At 46.7% G+C, this 23,793-nt stretch overlaps 1 protein-coding gene across 2 annotated transcripts in view; it reads left to right on the top strand.

Moving 5' to 3' along the window:
- Nucleotides 1-23,793, top strand: part of HS6ST2 (heparan sulfate 6-O-sulfotransferase 2) — a 358,026-nt gene that overhangs the window by 255,371 nt on the left and 78,862 nt on the right. The window contains exon 3 of one of the 2 annotated variants that reach the window (XM_075539185.1): nt 6,727-6,759. The exons of the other annotated variant lie outside the window; for it this stretch is intronic. Within the exon in view, the coding sequence (XP_075395300.1) occupies nt 6,727-6,759 (33 nt within the window). The remainder of the gene's footprint in view (nt 1-6,726; nt 6,760-23,793) is intronic. 2 annotated transcript variants of the gene reach the window in all.

Below are 23,793 nucleotides of genomic sequence, written 5' to 3'. Positions count from 1 at the left end.
CCCCTTGAATCCTCTATCCCACAGGGTATGTCAAGCGCGTCGGGCTAGAAGGTGATTCCGTGCACTCAAGAGACACAATACCTGAGGGACTTGCCAACCCAGAGAGATGAACCTAACTCCTTCAGATTGAAGGCCCAAACAAAACCAGACCCAAGAGAGTTCCCGCACCAAACCATCAGTTGTTAGCAAGTTGGCCACAATGCCTGGTGACCCCATGTGTCGCAGAACGAAATGCTGCTTAGTCCTCTGCTTTCTTCATGATAGGTTGCAGGGCTGCCTCTTTATGATCCATAGAATTTTCATTGGCTGACTTTCCCAAGGAGATGGCCTATCATTTATTCCCAATCCATCCTGGTCTAGAAAACTCGACCGAATCCTAGTCAGCAGCCTAGAACCCACAGGCCTCCACTGATAGATGGACTACGCGTGTGGCCCGTGGCCTGCTTATTGAACTCGAGTCTCCCGTATGGGAGATAAGAATTCTACTTCTGACTGTCTCCCCCTAGATTGGTTTTTTATTCCGAAGAATGGTGACTTCTGTCGGGAGATTTAGCTACTGGACAAACCTCTCAGGCCTGCCCCTGTGTGTTTCTCTCCGGAGATAGAAGGAGGCTGGGAACCTCATGGGAAAGAGGAAGCACAGAAGACAAACTTGCCTGTATGGCCTTTGGCTCCACAGGGCTCTGTGAGCCCCGCAGAATCCTAAGCCTTTCTCTCGAAGCCTTTGTTCTTGTTAACCCAGGCTATGCTCCGTAGCAAAGGTTTTTGACTGAGTGAAATTCAATATTATCTCTTAAAATGCCCCACAGAAAGAAGGACCTTTGGGGGGATACTTTGTCCAACACCATTGAGTGTTTATCTAGGAAAACTGGATGCTGCCATTTTGAATGGACTTGCGAGGTAGTGTGGCACAGGTGGATCCAGGCCTCTTTCCATTACCGTCTGCTGCCTCTCTCTCTCCCACCCTCGCTGACTCCGGAATTAAGCCACCAGTGGCTCTCCAAAGGACTGCTGACGTTCTGAGAGCGGTTGCTCTGTAGTGTACCCGTTTGGTGGTACCAATGGAGAGCTAATGAAGACAAGCATCTACCAAACTGTCTCCCTTCGAAATGTCATAGGACGGGAGACTGAATCCTTCAAGTTTTAGAAACTTCTGTTGTCTGTGGGTGCTCTTGCCTTGAGGCAAGGATCAACTCAAACTCCCTGTCCCTTGGCAGGAAAAGGAGGATTGCAGGATGGCCCTGGAACCCCAATTCGGTACCTTGCAGAGGCTATGAGAGGGGTGGTCAGGGCACACTCAGGGGACTTCGGGGCTCTGCCAGGGGCCAGTCCTCAGGAGATTAAAATAATTCCTCAAAGAACAAAATTGGAAAGGGGTGTTCAGGATTGCGGCATTTTCAGGTAGAGCTTGAAGACCTCCCGTTCATGTACCACACATGATTTCTGGTGGGCTTGGCAGAGCAGTCCAACCGTAATACATGGGACACTCTTCCTCTCTGTCAGTAGAGCAGATGCTTTCCCTGCAGATGTACTTGGGTTCTAGCTTTGAGTAGCTGGTTCTGTGCCCAGGGTAGCAAGAGTGTACAGTAGCTGAGGTCCAGGCACCCTGCGATAGCCTCCTTCACCTTCTTACCGCTTTTCTCTAGTTAAACAGTAAGCATGCAGGCAACGTATGGAGTGCTAATTCTGGGAAAGGAGCTCTTGTTGCTTAGTGGTTCTGAGTTGGGCTGCGACGGGCATGGTCAGCAGTTCAAAACCATCAGCAGCTCCTCAGAAGAAAGACTGGGCTTTGTACTCCCATAAACTATGATAGTCTCAGAAACTCACAGTGAGAACTCTGGGCATGTCATTCTGCTGTGCCTGATTTGTGTGCATGATCTCAGCTAGCCTACAACCCTGGCTTGTCCAAACCCATTGTCCACAGCTGGTTTGGGCTCTGTGCCATGTTAACTGTTGTAAACGTGGAAGACCATCCCTACTGTAGACACACTACTCGTGTCGGGTTTGCGGATGAGGAAATCAAGGCCAGGAAGTTCAGGATTCTCTGTCATGTCAAGGACCTGTGAGACATCTGGGCTTTTCCTTAGGTGCCTTCAAGCCAGCTCCGACCCATAGTGGCTTTATGCACAACAGAAGGAAACACTGACCATCATGCACCAGCCTCACAATGGTCCTTACAATTGAGCCCACGGTGGCAGCCACTGTAGCAACTCATCTTGTAGAGGGTCTTCCTCTTGTTCGGGCTCCTCCAGGTTACCAAGTATGACGTCCTTTCTCTAGGGACTGCTCTGTCCTGACAACATGCCCAAAGACTAAGGCTCAGCAGCCTTGCCCTAAGGAGCACTCTAGCCCTACTTCTTCCAAGATAGATCCAGTGCATGGTACTTTCCCTGTTCCCCTCCAGCACCGCCACTCAAATGCATCCGTTCTTGGGCCCTCTTTATACCATCTCTACTCTCTGTTCTTAGACATATAGGCAAGAGCTAGAGGCCAAGTATTGTTCCACTTTGCCCAGAAAGACAACCTGCAGCTTTGGTCTGGCTCTTCCTCTCTCTCTCTCCCACTAGTTGGAACTAGAGTCCTTGGTCTTGGACAGTGGTTCTCAACCTTCCTCATGCCGCAACCTTTTCATACAGTTCCTCATGTTTTGGTGACCCGCCCAACCATAAAATAAGTTTCGTTGCTACTTTTTAACTGTACATTTGCAACTGTTATGAATCAGGCGACCCCTGTGAAAGGGTTGTTCGGCCTGTCCAAAGGGGTCACGACCCACAGGTTGAAAACCGCTGGTCTACAATGTTGGCGGAATGGCTTGTTTTACTATTGCGCACTGTCAAGTTGATTCTGACTCACAGTGACCTTGTTGAATTACCGCACAGGGTTTTATTGACTGCCATCTTAATGGGAGCAGATGACCGATGGTTCTCCCACAGAGTTGTTGGGTGGGTTTGAACCGCTAACCTTGAGGTGAGCAGTTGAGCACTTAAACAGTGCACCACCACATCCCAGTTGCCTTGAGGGAGACCAGATGGAACAAGAAGAATGGTTGGCTCTTTCCTTAGGAGTTACTGCACTTGCCTTGCAGAGGCCAAATGAGAACTGCAGCCTAGGATACTACAGGGAGGGATGGGTAATTGAACAGCCGGATACCAGACCAGACAGACCAAGACATGGGGGAAAGGGCATCCTAAGGGAAGATGAGGCGAAGGAATCACCACCCGTCTTGGTGTGGGAGTTGGAGAGGGAGGGAACAAACCAGTTGGGCATCCGGAATCAGGGAGGATGAGTGCTGCCATCTGCTTGGCGGCTCCAGAGCAGAGGTAGGGAAGGGATTCCTGCGGAGTATATGATCTGCCACAGATTTGCAAGCAGAATTAGATAGAAAAGCTGTCGGTGCTGTGTTTTGTTTCTTTTTTTCCCTTTTCCTTTTTACAATATTTTATATTGCAATTAATATGGGGGGTTTACATTTCAGATCAGCAACCTTGTATTAAATGGCTTATTAATCAATACCTCTCCCCCCCCCCCAATAGTTGCCATTTCACCCAGTCTTTGAATTTTTTTCTCCCTCTTGTGGACTATTATTGTGGCTGTTAGGCAGCGTTTGAGTCAGTTCTGACCCACAGTAGCCCCAAGCACAGCGGAAGGAAACCCTGCCTGGTCCTGCACCATCCTTACCTTGGTTCCTATTCTAGAGCCCATTGTTGCAGCCACTGTGTCCATCCACCTCTTAGAGAGATGTCCTTCTTTACACTGCCCTGACACTTTGCCAACCATTCTGTCCTTCTGTAGGGGCTGGTCTTGCCTGACAACATTCTTGAAGCATGTAAGACCATGTCTTATCATCCTTGCTTCTAAAAAGCCCTCTGGTCAAACTTTTTCCAAGACAGACTTGTTTGTCCTTTTTTAAATTAAGAATCATTTTATTGGGGGATGAGCTTGTCTATCTTGTAACTGGGTGAGTATAGCTGCTGACTGACCAGCCATCACCGCCATCGCGGGCTCCTAACAGATGACAAGAGAGAAACCTGGGGTCAGTTAGTCATCCATTAGATTCCCCTAATTACTCTCACTTAAGTTTCCATGGTTAACTTCTCTATCAGAAAGAACAACCCAATCTATGTTTCAAATAACATTGTTGCCCAGGGCAGGATGCCATCCAGTGGCCCTTGCCACATGGTCTTTATGGTGTGGGTCAAGTTCTCCTGGCCTCATCAGCTCAGAAGGCGGGGCTCCAGGCTCTGTAACTACCAATGACCTGTTGTTCTGAGAAAAGGACCAGAAATCTGTGTGCTTTTAATGAACCCAGCACCAAAACGAGTGACAATTAGGGGATGGGACTAGAGGGGTTTTCAGAAATCACCTTGTCAAATTCCTTCGTTTTCTACAGCTCCCTGAGAGAGTAGGCCAAGCCAGACTCGCTTCCATTCAGGTGTCTCACAGCAACACTATACGACAGAGGAGAACTGCCCCTGTGGGTTTCCAAGATTGTAACTCTTTACGGGTGTAGGAAGCCTTGTCTTGCTCTCGAGGAGCTTCTGTGTGGGTTTGAACTGCTGAACTTGTGGCGAGCAGCCCATCACATATCCATGATGCCATCAAGACTCTGTCTGAGTGAACAAGGGAATTTGCCCAAGAACAAATGAATCATTGTTACCACCAGGCTGAGAAACCTGGGTGGTGATCTCCAGGCCAGGTCTCTAATGCTTTTCACACCACACTGGTGGTGCTTGTTGGTGTTATGATGTAAAAATGTGGTGAATCTGATGGCATTATATTTGCCATACATGAAGACATAAATAAGGCGGGATTTGGGAAGGTGGGGCTCTTGCCTAGAGTTAATAACATTCTGTGTATTTTTGTGGAACTCTGCGATAAGCAGATGGCCTGAAAACCATTGTAGAATATGGTAATATATATGAGGGCAGGGGGAGTTATGTTTTATTACTACTGTATGAATCCCTAGGACCTCTACCAATGCCTGGCACATCATCAATAGTAAACTCTTTCTTGAATTCAAAACATCATGATTATAGTGTCTTTTATAAAAGATCTCATTTCCGAACCTTCTCAAATTGTGTACACGTGTGTATGATTGTATACAGTAGGCACTTAAAATTAATTTATTGTCTCTAATAAATATCCTTCTCCTTTTTGCCCCCTTTCTTTTCCCCATGGCCTCGGTCTGCTTCTGATGATCGTCACCTCTTTTGGTTGATGCTCCTGTAACATCTGCACGGGTCATCCTTGAACAATCCACCTCTGGCAATGTGCACTCCCAGGTAAGGAATGAGCTCCCCAAAGTCTTCCCAGTGCAGCTTTTGCAAGGACCTGAATAGGCAGCCGAGAGGATTCCATAGAAATAGAAACCATCTCGAGAGACAGTAGCTCTCCCAATTAACGTTCAGTCTGGTCCAGTCCCCATCGAACTCAATTATACCCATCCTTATTTGAGGATTCCCATCAGTACAGTAGCATGCAAATGGCAGGTTAGAGCAGTGTTCCATATTGGCCTTGAGAATTGTCTGGTACTAAGATTCCCTATGGATCTTTAGGTCTCCCCACCCCCTGGCTTTCTTTCATTTTGAAAGGTGCCTTATTTGTTGTGTGCATGAGGATGTGGGTAGTGAAAAGGGTCCTTCCCTTTGTGGGGACTGTGAAGTCACAGGGTAGATCAGTACCCTCTAGATGACTTCTTTCCTGGGATGGAATGGAAGAAGGGACCCCAGGTGGTCAGTCTGCTAGTGGAGGACACTAACATCTGATATCAGGGCTCCCCAAGGACAGCACTTTGGTCTCTCCTAACACTTTACTTTCCCAGCAATGTGACCAAATCAGAGAACCAGGAAGCCAGCTTCTTTTATTGTGACCCAAAGCATGAGGCAAGGGCTCTGCTGCTAGGCATGCAAAGACTCCCTTCACTCCAGACATCTTTGATGCACAGCAAACATTTCTCCCACGAGAATGCACAGGCCACATAAGCTGCTCTGAGCACCAAAGTGTCACTCCCTTGTCATGTCTTTCACTCTGGCTTCATGCAGAACTGAAAGCTCACTGAATCCACTGGAATCTTCACATGAACACACTTCACAGCCCCTTGTTAATATCAGCAACGCCCGTAGCTCAATCCTTGCCTTGTGACTCCAGAGACACAGACTACTGAAAACAGCACATCAGGTTGTTGGAAGGGAAAGACCCTGCGTACTTGAGCCCAGGTGGAAGAGACCGAAGTTGTATGAGCTTTGAGTTTTCAGGTGCTTCAAGAGCTGCAGCAGCATCTTCGTTGTTCTTTTCGTTCATTTGTTTCCTTTTGTTGTTTGCGTTTCATAAGGTCCTGGCATAAGGGAGACCCCTGCGAATTCCTCCTCCTTCCTTCCCATCAGGCAGTTTCATGTCAATGTTTGCTTGCTTTGGGGTTTGGTTGGCTTTTGTGTTGTGCTGAGATTGGCATCGCTGTCTGTGAAAGGAATGGCACTTCCCCCGAGTCCGTGGTGAACCTCTGGCTGCTGGCCTCTAGTCACGCAGAGTCCAGCCTTGGGTGCTGCCCCGCCCCGCCCCGCCCTCTGCCTCCCAAGTTCCCCAACTCCCGAAGCCTTGAGCGGAACCAACCAGGGAGCCAAGCACATCTGGGAGATCTTGTAGCCAAGGCAAATGGAAAACTTGTATTGCTCTGACTCCTCTCTTCCAAGCTTTTGCTAGCAACTGGTTTCACTGTTCCCTCAACAGGTGGAGGATTTTTCAGATTCTAACTGCGGCACGGTAAGTGACCATGTGTTTTTAGTTCCATTGACCACCAATCCTCTAGAGGAGAAAGGGCCTGCCGTTACCCGTCAGCTACAATTCAATGCAGTGAATAGTTACAAATGGGGGCTTGCGCAAATCATTTCCAGAAATTGCTGAGAACCCTCCAGGTCTAGAATGTCAGGTCTGAGTGTTGACCTCGTGCAGGAGCGGGGTGAGTGCTCAGGGCGAGCACCGCCAGGCAGTTGGGTCACAGGTCATGCACTTGGTTTTCTCCTTCTGATGAAATGAGGTGACCCAGTGGAACGGCCTGGTACGAAGGCCCCACCATCGACCAAGCGTACTTCACGGCGCTTGTGGAAAGCTAGGCTGCAGGGTGGTGGCTTAGATAACAACTAGGTCAGCATTTCTTTGATGGGAAGTCAATTACGGGCAACTACCAGGGCTTTTCAAGTATGTAAATCTATGGATTTGCAAAGCAGAGGAATCCTACAGGACAGGGCCCTGTGGGACATGAAGGGGGTGTGTGGCAAGAATGTTCCAAAATGGTGCCCTTGCAGGCAACGGCTGGTGCCACCAGGCATGCCATCATGCTGTGTGCCATGCTGAAGAGGCTAGTGAGAATCATAAACCCTGGTCTCCTGGGGTATGCTCTTGGTGCAGGAACATTGCCTTGGCACGTGGTTTTATATGCTCATGATGTTCACCAATACTGTATGTGGCCAGCTGTAGGCTTCTTGGCTCCAGAAATATTTACTGGTGGTTCTTCTTTCTCTTCCTACCCACCCCATAACCTTATCCTGTGCTCCCAGGTCAAATAGATCAAATGAGATTAAAGGCTGTTGCGTTGGCATGCCCCCACGAGGGCAGATTCCCATGAAAAGAGAGGGGATGGATCTCTTTTAGATGCGCAGCTGGTTTTCAGTAGCTGGGCTTCCCGTTATTTGGCAGCTGAAAATATTCAGGTCAATGCTTAATTTCATAAACAGATTTGAATTCTTGGCAATAAATGGTATAGACATGACATAAACACTGAATCATGAATGATAGAGACCATAGGTGGGGTGTGAGGTGAAGGCAAGAGGATGAGATTCCGCTACTCACCAGGACGGTGATTTGGATAAAGTTCATTTCTGCTATGAGCCCTGGTTTCATCATCGGTAAAATAAAACCGAGTGGATAATTCTTAAGGTGTTTATTCCAGCCCTATAAGGCAGCCCCTGGGGAAGGTAAACTGTTGACACCTGACTACTGACCTAAAAGTCAGCAGTTTGAACCCACCCAGCACCTCTGAGGGAGAAAGATCAGGCTTTCTCCTCCTGCCAAGAGTGGTAGTCTCAGAATCCCACAGGGATAGTTCTACCCTGTCCTATAAGGTTGTTATGAGTCCGAATTGACTGACTGGCAGTGAGTGAGTGAGTGAGTGAGTGAGTGAGTGAGTGAGTGAGTGAGTGAGTGAGTGAGTGAGTTGGTGAGTCAGTGAGTGACTCAGTGAGCGAATGAATGTCTTCACAGAAGAAAAATTTGGTGACGGGTTTCTGGAACAGGGACATCAAGCAAACTCCTGGAAACACAGTTCTACTCTGTATGAGCAGGAACAAGAGGAATCCGAATCACGTTAGTAGCAGCGGGTTTGGTTAATTATAGCTTTCATGAACCCTATGGTTCCTTTAATGGGGGCGATGTTAATCATTTCAATTTCAATTTTGCCACATGCTAGCACCATCTCTCTGTACCACTCTCGCTAGATGACACCATCCCATCCATTCTTTTTATTATGCGGCTGATCAGTGTGGCCTGAAATTATTATAGAAGCAATTTAGACTTAGTCTTAGGGAGAAGGGAAAAGAAAAATCCAGATGGTAGAAGTGGAAAAGAAACCGCTTTAGTAAATGTCTGAGGGGCCACGTTTGAATTCTGGTGGACTGAATGATGTATGAAAACGACTTGCCAGGCTAACACATTTTTTTTCAACCACTGGTAAAATAATACTAATAAAAAAATTCATTTGGTGATCCCAATTATCCAAGCTGTTTCATAAAGACACAAGATTATGATGATCGCTGCCTCATAATTAACTATTTGCATAAGTGCTTGCTATTATTTAGCTGTCTGAATGGATTTTTGTGATCCAGAAAAAGAAGGGGACAATCAGTGGAAGCCATCCTAAATGCCTAGCATTGTTGCTGCGCACATGCACAATTAACAACGATGCTAAGTGTTTCGGACCAGAGCCTCATTTGTTTTTCTATAGACAGCAAGAACATTAATTGTCAGAGTGTCTGTCCCACCTCTCTCTCTCCCTCTCTCCTATAGCTAGCTGTCTCATGAAGTCTGCAGTGGGTTGTAAACAAGTACTTTGGTTGAAATTGCAGTGTCTCATTTTGTGAGGGGCTCTCCGAGCTTCCCTTTGAGCTAGCCACCAATGACTTGAACAATAGGCCTCTCGATATTCCAGACCCACCAGTTCTGCTGCTGCATTTACATTCTGCTTCATATTCTCAGTCTTTAAAAGAATTGGCGCTGGTCCTGCATCTGAGAATCCTAGAAAGACCAGCCTAGTTGGGGTGGTGGGGGGAGCGCTTGAAGAGCATCCTATCAAATCTGTTCCTTTTTCAGATGCGTTAAATTGGCACATCATTTGAACTCCAGTCACTACCACCAAATCAATGACGTTACACCTTTATTTTTGTCCTTCAAACCATTGGAAGCTACTTTCATACTTACAGGTGAATTCTAACTGGGTGCGTTTCAATGACTTTTCCAACGGACGTAATCAGAATTCTTGAAATACGCCTTCCTGATATGGAGGGTTAGGTGTTGGACTGGTACCACCAGGTCAGAAGTTTGAAACCCCTGGTCCTCGTCTCTGAAACCCACTGAGACTCTGCTCTGCTGTCCTGTAGGGTTGCCCCGTGAGTCAGAATCGACCCGATGGCCATGAGTGTGGATGTGTTTTTCGTTTTTGCTTCCCAGTTTGGAGGTTGAACAGAACATAGCCATGCTGCTAACAGCATGTGTGCAAAGGTCCGTGCTCTAGGCCAAGCACCTTACAACAAGAGACTCTCTCTGCATGATGCATGTGCTCCGCTCCCTGAACCATCAGGAGCCGAGCGGATGGACTGGACAGGACCAACCAGGCAATAGCTCTTGGGCAAATTATGTCATCTTTGTGGCCTCAGTTCCCTGAAATGCCCAACGTTGTTGAGCATGAAAGGGAGATGATAACACGAATGGGCCTGGCACTTAGTAAACAGTCATTAACTGTATTCGCCCGATGGCGGTATGCAGATACACCCATGGACAGGCAGAGGACACAGGGATGTTGTCAGGATGACTGCTTTCCCAAAGACTGCCTGTGACCTCCATGGGGCACAATCTAATAATGGCTTCTCCTCTGGCCTGCATAGTTCCTTTTTAAACAAGTTATTTCGTTTGTGTTGAGCACATGACACAGCAAGACATACAGAAGTTCAACCATGTTGACATGTACACTGCAATGGCCTTTCATTCCATTGCTCCCTCATTTATCTCAAATGCATGATTGCCCCTTAGTGTCTCTCTCTAGTCTTCTGAGTTGAGGTTGTCAAGTGGAGCTCATAAAAGGCACCATGTCCAAGACAGGTGGTCTTAACCGGTGAAGCTAAACTAGTGTTTGTTTTAAAGAAGGCATCAGAGGATGTTTTTGGTTTAAAGATCATCTCAGGGCAATAGTTGCAGGCATTCCTCCAACCCTCTTGGTGCCAGCAGGTCTGGAGCACGAAAATTTGAAATTGGCCTCGGTCTTCTTGATCTCTTTGGAGGTTCCGGCACTGTTACACATCTTGCTTGCAAGGGTTTCTTCTCTTGGCTTGCACCTCACTCCTAATTTACCTGGGGTTGCCTCCAATCTTCCCCACACTCCTTCCTTTTCCTTCCTTGGGATCCCATGGAGTGTGCTCACACACACGTGCATTCCCCTCTTCTCAGCCCCTTTAAATGGAAGCATTCCCAAGAGCCTGCCCTTGATCTGCTTCTCTTCTCCCGCTACCTCCGCTCCTGCGTGACTTCATCTCCTCCCAGCGCTTCACCTTTCACCTCTGCATTAACGACTCCCAAGTTGACCTCTCCAATCCTTAACTCATTTCGGATCTCCAGGCGAACTCCAATTTCCACTTGCTGGCTGAGACTCTCCAGGGCAGGCTAGCCTAGGAGACTGCAAATGTAGTCTGGTTTTTGTCCTCCAGCCTCAGGAGTGCAGATGGAGGAATTTTGCTTCAGAAGTTCTGAGAGTTGAAAACCAGACCGAAGGAAGTGCTGAGCATTGGTCTGGGCAGAAGGCAAAGGAAAAGGGGGTGTGGGAAGTGATTGGAAATGGGCCTTCCAGGGAAAGCATGACAGGTAAATTATGCACTTCCGTTACCATGAACTAACTGGACATTTAAATTGGCAATTGAGACTTTAAAAAGCATGTGTTTTTTAGGGAGAAGGGAGCCGCTTTCCTAATGAAAATTGAGTTCAATGTTTAGGTGCTGCAAGATTGGCATGTTTGAGGAAATGCTAATTACAATAATCTTGCTTGGGACAATTATTATAGTTAAACTTGTTTCAGGGTCTTGTTATACATACACACATGTCAAGGGGGACGGATAATGCATTCAACCTGAGGGGTGATCACGAGGGCAAACGCAGATGGAATTTCAAGAGCAAGCGCATGCACACACACACACACACACACACACACACACACACACATTCCGGGTCAGGTATGCCTGAGACTTTGAACATGTACAGGTAATTCTCTCAGGGTGTAAATGGGGCTCTTTACAAATTCCTATGACTAATATTTACAGAACATTTACTGCGTACCGGGCTCTTTGTGGATCAATGGGGCTGTCAATAGAGAATAGTCGTATTTACTTTTATGCAGGTGCACAATCTCCAGTAGACTAGAGACATCGGTAGCATGTGAAAAAATTCTTCAATGACTATAACCTTGCTGACAGTCTTAAATGATCAAAGAGTAACTTAAAGGAAATACCCTCAAAATCAAACTCACTGAGAATGAGTTGCTTCAGAGTCACAAGCCAAGTTGTGCATCTTTAAGGACACAGGCTGAGACACCTTTCTCCCACAGAAGGACTGGTGGGTTTGCACTGTCCATCAAATGCTTTAACCGCTGCATCCCTAGGGAAATAAGACGGTGCTAAAAGTGGGGGAGATATGTACAGCAATTTAATGCAGGCATAGGTTACATTCATTAAATGTAGTAAATATAGAATCACTTTGGGATTTTGCAGTTCAAGCTGGCTTGTCAGGGTTTCAGACTGGAGTGCGAATGATTATGTCTGACCATCAAATTGACTTTGAGCAAGGGGATAGGCAAATCTTGGCCTGCCCTTGGTGTGTATTAGTTCTAGAAGTCTTTTAAAGCATTTTCATAACAACTCTAGCCCTATGGCTGCTTTCTTTAGCACAGAGAACAGCATTTCTTTTGCAGAAGGGTGACCCCCTTCTCCACTAGTCCCCAAATTAAATATAACCACTCACAGTTGAGCCACTACCTTACAGAGTCTTCAAAACCCATTTATCCTCCAATTGGAAAGGCCTAATTTGGGTGAGTTCTTCGATTTCATGCATACTTCCTGTCCTCGCCTTTAGGAATTCCGGGTTGCTTCTTGAGAGTCATAATCCCAAGTGTTCTCAATCTCAGCTAACAATTCCAAAATCATCACGGTCACCTCTCAGATTCCTTGGATTTGTTATCCTGATGAGCTCCCTCGATGCCTGTGAGCACCTTCCCCAATGACAGAACCTGCATCTCGGACATAACACCTCTCATCGTGATGATGCGCATATCTACTATTGTTCTGTATCCTTTAGCCCAAATTTAGAATCATTGGTGCGAATTCTCTTTGCTTACTTTTTGTCGTTACTGGGTGCTGTCAAGTCAACATCGCCTTCTAGCGATCCTATGTACAACAAAACGCAACACTACCTGGTCGTGTGCCATCCTCACCAGTGTTCTTAGGGTTGAACCCCTTGTTTAATGTTCGCTGAGGGTTAATCATTCGCATCAAATGGAGTTTACCGCCTTCCGCTCCCCCCGCCTCCTGACTAGCCACCGCTCTTCTTTTGTGTTGATGGACTTACCTATTTCAAATATTTCACATGTAAATGGGAGCACAGAATATTTGTCCTTTGAGGGTCTGACATATTTTACTGTGTATATTGTGTTCCAGGATCACCCATGTGGCAGCATGTATTAGAACTTCATTACTTTTCATAGATGAATAATGAACCATTGTGTTACACGGTTTATTCTGACTAGAAGTAGCAAGAATCAAAAATGTCTTTGAAACCATAGCCTATCCTATCCTATGCTTGCCATTATCGTCTTGAATGCATTGACCCTAGTGCACCTTATTTACTTTAGCCGTATTCATGCATGCATTCATTCATTCATTCACTATGTATGTGTCTGTGGAGCACCTGGTTTATTCCAGGCACTGTTCTAGGTGCTGCGAACAAAAAGGAAAACAACAAAGTCTCCATTTTTTGTAACCTAAACAAACACAAATAAATGAATAGCCCTGGTTGTGTAGTGGTTACTCGGTGAGCTAACTGCAAGGTCAGCAGTTCAAAACCACCAACTATTCCTTGGGAGAAAGATGAGGTTTTCTATTGCCATCAAGGGTGACTGTCTTGGAACCCCCCAGGGCAGTTCCACCCAGCCCTGTAAGGTCTCCATGAGGCGGAAGGGACTCCGTGGCAGTGCGTGCATGTTAAGTGCTATAGGGAGCAAAGGGGAGCAATAAAGTCCCCTCTGAAGAGGTCATGTTTGCGTTTCACTTAGGGTGGTGTCGGCTTCACTAATAATTTAGACTCTGGTTTCTTTTATTTCTCGCTTCCTGGGCAGAACTCAGTGCCAACTTGGATTGTGCTGGTTTTGCTCACTCTCATCAGTAGGACCACACACTTTAGTTGACCCTGAAGCACCACGCATCCTAGCCCCTCATGAAACTTCTGTTTTCCAGTTTTCTTTTCCTGCTCCTCATTAGAATTCAGCAGGTTCCCTCTCTTCCCTGTTAAAGAATATACATGAGTCTGCTTGTCCCTTCGGGACAGACCACTTGATTACTGAAAAGATTTTTGTTACTCAAAGCAAATTACCTGGTGCAGGAAAAGTGCAAGCTTGAAAGGTTAGTAATTGTGGTGGCATTTGGCTTTGCCCACCTTTAGCAAGGAGCGCGCAGTGGATTGTGGGGAGAAGACAGAGCTTGCCCTTTGGAACCACGACTTTAAACACATGCTTCCCCTTTGTGAGCCTCCCCCTCTTTCTTCGTCTACAGAGCTGGTGTTTCAACAAGTTGATCACTAATGAACTTTGCAGCTCTGAAGTGGTACTATTAGTTTTTTTCCAAGACATGGGCAAAACTTTCATACTCACACTTTTGCTTTCTTTTGGAAAGTGGTGGTGGGGGGCGGGGGATCATTTTGCAGTGCTTCAGAACGGCTTAGATGAAGCGTACATCTTCCTGACCAAAGCCAGCTTTACACTTCTTGTAAATGTCACAAGATGTTAAAACATGGCTTCTTGTTTTGACCTCTGCCAGCTAGGACCACAACTCAGCACCACAGATGGCAATTGGTAGCTTCTTAAGCGTGAATATCAGAAAGTTCACTCCTGTCTTTTCAGCTTGGCCAGGAGACCTCTTTAAAAAGAAACACACGCCGCTGAAATCACCACGGCCTTCTGTGTTGCTTTCAAAATGACACAGGACAGGTATCGCCTGCCACTCAGGTGCTGTGAGAAGACCGTTAACTCTTAGAAAGCCATTTGGGATGCTCCCATTATCGTGTTCTCTGGTGTAGTGATTACGGGTTGGGTTGCGTGCGATCTGCATTCTCACAAGTTAGAAACCACCACAGGTGAAAGATTGGGCGTCCTACTCCCATAAACAGTTACAGTCTTGGAAACCCAAAAAGGGTTGGTATGAGTTAGCATTGACTCGATGACAGTGAGTTTAGTTTGGAGTTCTGTGAACACCTACCGGAAGCCCACTTAGGAACTAAGGGAGGAGCTTGTCCCATGTCTTCCCACATCTGCCACGCTGAGCTTCGTGGGAGAAGATGACAAAGCAGGGGGGTGGGTTGGGGTCGGAGAAGATGGGACAGGAAGAAAGGTGCCAATCTCTGTCACTCTTCTTATGATTTCTGTGCTGTCACTTCACTCTTTCCATGTCTGCGTCAACCCTGTGGCTAAGTTCTAATGTCAAGAGTCAATTCTGTGAATAGAGTTTTAGGAAGGGAGTCTGTTTGAAAAACTCCAGGGCCAAGCCGGGCCCTGTGTTTGGGAACTCTGAAGGAGAAGAGCCAAGAGGGTATAGGACAGTGGTTCTCAAACTTCCTAATGCCACCAACCTTTTAATACAGTTCATGATGTGGTGACTCCCCAACCATCAAATTATTTTCGTTGCTATGTCATTGCTGTCATTTTGCGACTATGATGAATTGGACGACCCCTGAGAAAGGGTCGTTTGAAACCGCCCCCCCAAAGGGGTCGTGACCCACAGGTTGAGAACCACTGCTTTAGGACCTTTCCAGAAAGTCCCTCTGGTTTGCAGTCACAGACGATCTTGACAAAGATCTGAAAACAGCCAAGGAAGATGGCAGAGGCTCTCTTTTGAAAGGGCTGATGTTTGGCAGGAGCCTTGTGGGCGCTGTGTTCCAGTGCTTAGCTTGCTAACCAAATGGTCACCATTGAAACTCCTCAGCTACCCCACTGACCACCAGTTTCCCTAAAGATGGCAGCTGTGGAACCCCTCTAGGCAGTTCCACTTTCCAAGTCAGAATAGACACCATGGCACTGGGTTGGGTTGGATTTGCCGGTAAGGAAACACATCTCTGCCAAGACAAGGACATATCTAAGCACCCCCAGCGAGTCAGTTGCAGACCCAAGGCGAGAGTCTAAAGCAACTGAATCCAGACAGTACCTTGCGTTGTGTTGACCCAATTGATACGCTTGGCTGCCACATGCTTCCTACTTGCTGGTGCAGTTTCTGTTCATAGCACTTGGTATTCATTACTCTCAAAGAACCTCATCAACAAACCAAAGCAAACTCACCCAATTCTAACCCATAGATGACACGCATTTGGGTTGGGAGGATGTGGGACCAGCTGAGTAGCACAAACAGTTCAGCACTTGGCTCCTGATTGAAAGGTTAGCTGTTTGAATCCACTCAGAGGTACCTTGGAAAAAAGACCTGGCATTCTGCATTTGAATGGTCAGAGCCATTTGAAAATTCCCCACGAATGAACTTCTACTCTGAAATGTACGTGCTTCTCATGCATCAGAATCGACTCAATGACACCAGATTAGACATAGCAGACATAGAGCACAAAGGTGCTGTGGTTTGGGCGGTGAGCTACTAACTGCAACACTGGTGGTTCAAACCCAGCAGCTGCCCCTCTAGAGGAAGATGAGTCTGGCTGCTCCTATAAGGTTGCACAGATGTAGCAACCATCTACAGGGGCACTCTGACTCAGAATTGACTCGATGGCAGTGAGTTTGGTTTGGTTTGGGCAGATGGCCCAAGGTCACAGAGTAGACAGAGATTGGATTGGAAACACAACTTACACCTCAAGACATGGCTGAGTCAAGCATGCCAGACCAAACCAGATCAAACTCACCGCCATTCCATTGATTCTGAAGCATAGCCTACAAGGCATATGAGAACTGCCTGTGTGGTTTACCGAGACAGTTAACTCTTTTCAGGAGGAAAATGTGCCATCTTTCTCCAGCAAAGTAGCTGGGGGTTTTGAACTGCTGACCTTGTGGTTTGCAGCCCAATGCGTAAAACCCATGCATAGACCCACCTCTTTACTACTCATTCCTAATTAGGGCTGTGGCCTGTTTTCAGTCAAAAGATTTGAATGCCTTTGAGGTTTGGTCCTCAGTGTTTTGGGTCCTTTTTTGGACTTATTGGTAGCCGCTGCTTTTTCCATTTCACTCTTTTCAATGATTTTTTTGTGCCTGCAAAATTTCCCATTCGTCCAGCCTCCCTGTCTTGTCCAGGGCATTTGTGCACAGCCATAGATCATAGTAGATCATATGCACACAACAAATGGAGAACGCTCTTTCCCAAGTTAGAATTGAGTAGATTCGTCCAGTTCCCTTTCCCACTTAGTAAATAGCCCTTCTCCAAAATCCAAAAAAGGCTCCAGGGCATGGAGTGTATGTATGTATGGAGGGGGGGGGTGGGCAGCGTGGCACCATGGGGCTTGCTCTCCTTTCCCTTACCGTCTAGTTTGTTCCATTGATTTTCCAGAGGGCGCTGCATTGCCTCTTCGGCTAGACACTGGAATTATCAGGGGACTTCATCAAGGGCCTTGTGTGATTTGAAAACGTGTCCCCGTCCATGTTTTGGGCCATAGGTGTGCTGGAAGCCACCTGGGGTAGGCATTTGATGGCACATTGGTCTTCCCTCTCACAGCATCTACATTCTCTGGCGTGATTTCGGCTCGCCATAGGGCACCACTTACCTTCTCTCTGGTGGCACTCGTGTTCATCAGTCAGAAGAGAAGGCTGCTGGAGTACAGCCGGGCAATGTCAGCGCCATGCTAAAGCAGCAGCGATGTTCCTTTCAGTGGCCTAGCCTGATGGTTCCGATATTAAAATGTAAATGCACGTGGGTCCTTTGGAACAGCCGTGCCATGTCTCCCCCCACCTTCCCCTCCCCCACCGTTTTTTTCAGATGAGTTGAGTTGACAGTGTCAAAGATGATGCATGAGGCAAAACAAAGGGTTTCTCAAACCCATTAGAGCTTCTTTGCATGCAAAGGAGGGTGGGGGCGTGGTTGTGGAAAGAAGCAACAGGGAAAAGATGAACATTATGGGGTGCTTCAGGCAGCAGCCATTTTCTGACTCACAAACACCTTTTGAGATGCCAGCCGACTTTCCGAGCCTGTGCAGGGGAGCTTGGTCACAGGGCCATCCTTTCACTGAAATGGCCTTTCAGCCAATTAAGGAGAATTAACTTCCGACCACCCAGGAGGCATAAAGGTTTGCTAAAATTCAGAAGAGGTCAAATAAACAGAAAGAGCCTCGAACCATGAATTTGTTCTCATGATAAAGGCTGGCTGGCATCTCCGATGAGAAAATTCGCTGAGAACCCAGAGGAGCACCGTGATGAAGATGGTGCGGAATCCACACAATGGAGGGGTGGGGGTTCTCCGAAGAGATGGTCCTGCAAACCTTCCAGCAGACTCCAAAGGCCCCATTCCATTGCTCTCTAGATAAGCATCCTCACCGTCTCTTTGACCATGCTAGTCAAATATTGATAAAATGAAACTCTGGGGGCAGACTTCACATTCGACCCGCATGAATTATGGTTGATGCAGGAGAAGCAGGAGAGCCGTCTGAGTGAACAGTGAAAGCTGGATAACTGGGGGGGGGGGGGGCTCTCTCTCCGCCTTCTGGCCTCCAACACGCTCAGGCACGGGGTCCCCCATTTACTTTTCCTAGGGAGGAGGGGCTTCCTATTTGACATGTGGTCCTTTTCATAGCTGGTTCTCATAGGTGGGTAGGCACTGAATCATAGGAAGACATAGGGGAAATAGGCAGTGGCATTGGATAGGTTTGGGGAAACCAAGAGGGGCTCTTTAATGTGGCATTCAGTCAATACTGTGATAGAGAAGTTATGGCTAGTTGGTTCCTTTACCCAGCCATTCTAACTGCATCTCTTCAGCACCGGCCATGACCCTGGCATTATGCATAATGCTTGGGTACCACTGTGGGAATCCATGAGTTATGTTCCTGCTTGCAAGGAACTTCCATTCTAATGATGGATGTGTCTTGATTTAAGGCAGGCAACAAAAGATGCCGAGATTTCAATAAGGAAGAAGGGAGCGAGCACGTACACCCTTTAGAATCACTTTAGTGGGCCAAGATTTCATCCTTTGTGGGGGGATGTGACTTTTGGAAACATCCCAAAACTATAGAGACCAGGGGCTCATGAGGGTCAGATTGCTTAATGTTCTGGGCCCTGAATGACGGTGATCTGTACTTAGGTGAATGTTGAATGTTACCATTGTCAATTTTGTTGAATGTCAGTGAAGGATAGATTGCTCATGTGCAATATGCACTTTGGGAATTTTAAATGCATTCAAGGGGCTCAAGAAAGGAATGTTGTCCCCCATGATCTTTTAGAGAGAGGAGCCCTGGTTTATGGCGATTTATGTATTGGGTTGCTCGCCACAGTATCAGCAGTTTGAAACCACCGATCCACAGGAGAAAGATGGGACTTTCTACTCCTGTAAAGATTTATCATCCTAGGCACCCATGGGAACAGTTCTACCCTGCCCCTACCCTATCAAGTTGCTATAAGTTGGCATCCATTCAATGGCAGTGCGTTTGGTTTATAGGATGGGGTAGAACTTGCCCTGTGGAGTCTTGAGACTGTCACTCGTCGTGAGAGTAAAAAAACCTCATCTTTCTCCCAAATTATACCATAGTATTGAAAAAAAATCAGTGATCATAGGATTGGAAGAAACCAAATATTTAGAGGTTATAAACTATGTAATGAGCCCCAGTGGCACTGTCTGCTCAGAGTTGACCTGCCAACCAGCAGCTCGGTGGTTCAAAACCACCAGCTGCTCCTCAGGAGCAAGTTGAGGTTTTCTGTTCCTGTAAAGATGTGGAGCTTTGGAAACCCAATGCAGGATTGCTAAGAGTCAGAATCAACTAAATGGCCATGAGATTTTCAGGATAAACTATGGAGCATGGTTGTAATATGCAATGTTTGATGATATAATCCTTATAATTTGTTCCTTTCAAATGAAATTAAATCTCATTTGTGCTATTTTGTGTCAAGTAAATCTGCAGATTTATTTGCTATATAGCTGACCCATCAAGTTGAGGGTATCTCATCAAAGTATTGTATTCTGCAAATATGTATGAGCAGACTTTGATGTGATAAAGTCGATCTGAGTATTTAGCAAGAGAAACTAGTTTCAGCAGTCATGTTCTTATGAAGATGAATGGACAAGGGGAGCTGCGATCACAGAAGAAACTCTTTGTGCCTCATCCTGCCCCCAACTTAAGTGCTTCCAGTCAACGCTTCTCATTTGTTGCAGAAATGGTGTGTCCCCAGTGAAGGAGAAGTGGGAGCCATATTTTTATAAATTGGGAGAAAGTTGATGATTGCCATTTCATTCCATCTTGACTAAAATTGCTCCCCACTGACAGAAGCATCAGCTAGTTCAGAAACTCAGTGGATATTTACTTGAGGAACTACTCTGTGGTAGACACAGTCAGGAACCAGGGGCTTAAGGGGTGAATAAATTAGAGATTGTGCTTTTATGAAATGCACTCAATTGAGCATGCAGAAATATATATTGCTATGTAATATAGAGAATGCTGATCTAAAAGGACAAGCTCGGAGGCTCAGAGAAGAGGTACTAAGTTGAGGTCCTTGGGTCAGAAGCTCCTAAGGCAAGACTTCTGAGTTGCTACAGCAAGTGGTGGAGCAGATAGGCTCCTCCCCTTGACCTCAAATATATAAATCTTGGCTGCCCCGGTTGCCTAGTGATTAAGAATTGGGCTGTTGACTGCCAGGTCAGCAGTTTGAAACTACCAGCAGCTCTGAGGAAGAAAGACTGGACTTGGTTACCATCTGAGAAATTCCCAGGGGCAGGGACCCATAAGGTCACCCTGAGTCGGCAATGACTCGATGGCAGTGAGGGGTTTGATTTTGGTTTTGACTTCCCTGGCTTGATTCACATGCGCTTGTGTTTCTAAAGGCGGTGGAACAAACATCAAAGTCGCTTTCATAGGGAATATTCTAGAGTTTCTCCTTGAGAGTAGAACCAGACTGGGTCAAAGTAAGTCTCCTCTGAGCTGCGTAAGGAGTGGGCGTTGGTTTTCCTTTTGTTCCCTTCCTCCTTCCCTCTCTCCCTGCCTCTCCTCTTTGCAACACCAGCTATATTGCGAGCACTGATTTTGCCTTGTTTGCAAAGGCCCTAAATAGACAGAAAACGGCTGTCTAAAACAGACAGCAAACTGGAAAGATTATCCATAAGCCAATTTCACATCTCATAGCAACCCAAAGCCAACCGAAAGTGGCAAGGCACCTACGACAAGATTTACCATAGCCCTTAGAGAATAGCCTCTGTCTTTGTGTGACTTGTTCAGTGGAACGTGAATTTGAATAACATGTGCAATGGCAGGCAGGTGAGTACGTAGAAAATAGGCAGGCAAGCAAGCCTTCAGGCAAAGAGATCAACAGGCTGTCCCCAAGCTAGCTTAACACGCATAGAAAAGCAGAATCATGGTGGGCCAGTCTACAATGAATCAGAAAGAGCTCAGTTCAGATCCCCCAAACCTCCTCGTCCCTTTTGATACTGCCATGGTGACCCAAGAATTGGCAGCTCTCCTTTGTCTGGCTTCTGATCAAGTCTCTGGGACCAATGTGGAGTCTCTATCTAACCGGTTTGCTGATTCTCTTTCCTCCGGTAGTTGTACCTGATTTCCAGAGGCCAAGATGATAGGAGGCTTGGCTTTCAGGCTTTGTGCTTCTTTTTGTGACTTCCAGAACTGCCTATTGGAGGGAAGGGTGGAGAAGGATCCCATTCTTTTAATACTTGAAGATAAAGAAACTCTAATCACCTACCATGCCTTTGGGTTTGGATAAGTGTGTGTGTAATGTGCTGCTCTGGGTAACTTTGATCACCCTCTGTTATCCCAGGCTTTTCAACTTCACCCCTTTTGAACTTTGGTGAGTCTTTTTCTTGCAGAGTCAGGGAGCTGATGGGAACAATTAGTACTTGTCAAGTGCCCAGCCAGAGAGTGACTTTTGTAAAGAGCTAACAATTTACCCAGTGAACAGAGAGCCGCACAAAGATGAGGTTTCACAGACAGGCTTCAGTGTCTGGTTTATTTCACTTTCATTGGTTTGAGTCAGAAACTCAGAACTGGGATTTTTTTTGCTTTGACTGCTTATATAACTTATCGGTCCCTTCCACAAAGATACCCTACACATTTAGCTTAAAGGCACAGGATCTGGTAATAGGAGGCCCTGCAGGCAAAGATGACTAGGCTCTGATCTCCAGAGGAAATTCTGTGCCATCTAGGATGCATGTTGAATGCACCCAGACATTCAGGTTCTGATCCTCAACCAGACTCAGAAGAGTCGTTGTGTGTGGACATGGAAGCACCCTCCAATGCCCCAAATGGTAGCACATGTGCAGAGTGACATCATCAAGCGCCTTTCCTCAATGAAAGATGACTTCTCAGGGTAATGGAGTCCATATCACACCATTCCCAATCAATTTTTTACAAGATGATGTAATACTTTTCTCAAACGCACTACCATCGAGTCAGTTCTGATGTGTGGCGACCCTGTAGGACAGGGTAGAGCTGCCCCTGAGGGTTTATGAGACTATAACTATTTGTGAAAGTGGAAAGCCCAGTTTTTCTCCCTCAGAGCTGTGGGTGGTTTTGAACTGCTGGCCTTGAGGTCAGCAACCCAATGTGTAACCACTGTGCCACCAGGGTTCCTTTGATGGAGTACTGAAAGGTGAGGTAGAGTTTGGGGTCATACTCCATCAAGTCATACGCTTATGCTCTGTGTACTCTTCAACATATTCCAATATAAGATTATAAAAATGTAGCCCCAAAATGTTAATTCTGATCTTGTCAAGACGGAGACCTGCCATGACTGACAAGGCCCTGACCAGTCTTGCTCCTCTTTTCCCTCTGAATTCCTCATCGTGTGATTCCACCCCATATCCGTTCTTCTTAAATCACAAGGGTCTCCTTGCCTTTCCTTGGATACCCTAGGCCACCTCATCCCTCACAGCCTTTGCACTTGTTTCTCTGTGCCTGAAGAGCTCTTCCCTTATGTATATCAGCAAAGCTCAATCATTCAATTCAATCAGGTCTTTCCCCCAAATGTTATAGGAATAAGATTGCTAAGAAACCTGCTTCCTGAAAAGGGAGTCACTGGACGTGACTGGAGTCACAGTCATTGAATGGAAAAGAAGCCAGGGTGTATCCCTTCCTGGAGGGCTCAGGTGATGCACATGGCTAAGTTTCCAACTCATCAAAAAGATTACAGGCACAAGTCCACCCAGAGGCAACTTGCAAGAAAGGCCTGGCAATCTACTCCCTCAAAGCCAGCCATTGAAGACAGGTGAAGTCCCCATGAATTGGAATCAAGCCAATGGAAACTGGTTGACTGTCACTCCTTCCTAGACTGCGTGCTCCTTGGTGTGGAGAACAAACTGTAGGGGCCAAGGATTGAAGCAGGGGAGGCAGCAAGGAGGCTGATGGTAGCCTGGTCCTATGGGGTAGAAAAGCTGGTGCTGCTTTGGTTCATCTGTGGCTTGCCCGCCTCCTTGCATCATTCCAGCAACATCCTGGCATGGAGGATATTGGTGGAATGAATCCAGAAGTCTCCGTTTCAAGTCATTGGTTGCATTCAAAGACATTGAGCTTGCTGAGAGTTCTGGTGGCTGCCTGCTTTCCCCATTGAGCCTGATTGGAAAAGAGAAAGTGTGCATTCCTTGTAGACCCATTATCTGAATACCGGCATGTGACATAGCACTGACCACGTGGTTGAGAGGGCTTCCAGGCACACTGGGTTGGTTGGGAGAGAGGGGAGGCTGAAGCCACCTCAGGTCTTCTAGGAACATCATGTACTTCGGTCTCTGCTTGTGCATCAGCTAGCTCACATCGCTTTTAAAATCTCTCTTTTGATCCTGTAAGTGTCTTGGGGATTCAAACGCCTACCTGGAGGACAAGCAAACCCTTTTTGGCGTTCCCAACAGTCAGATCGTTGGCCCTCAGCTTGCATTTCATGCGGCTTTCTGAGAATGTATCCTGGGGTTCAACCTTGAGCTCCTTTATCTTCTTTCCTGAATTGAGCAGTGGTGCTGGAGTTCAAAACCCAGATACACGATGAACCTTTCTGCTGACATACTGCTCTTGTCTCAGGCTCTGTCGCCTGAGATCTTTCCCTGGTCCACTGTTAGAAAGGTTGGCCTTCCTTGAAGCTCAATTCCTACAGACTGT

Source organism: Tenrec ecaudatus, chromosome X, assembly GCF_050624435.1.
Source record: "Tenrec ecaudatus isolate mTenEca1 chromosome X, mTenEca1.hap1, whole genome shotgun sequence".
NCBI lineage: Eukaryota > Metazoa > Chordata > Mammalia > Afrosoricida > Tenrecidae > Tenrec > Tenrec ecaudatus.
Note: the sequence above shows the minus strand (reverse complement) of the source record. Positions and strands in the feature narration are given on the sequence as shown.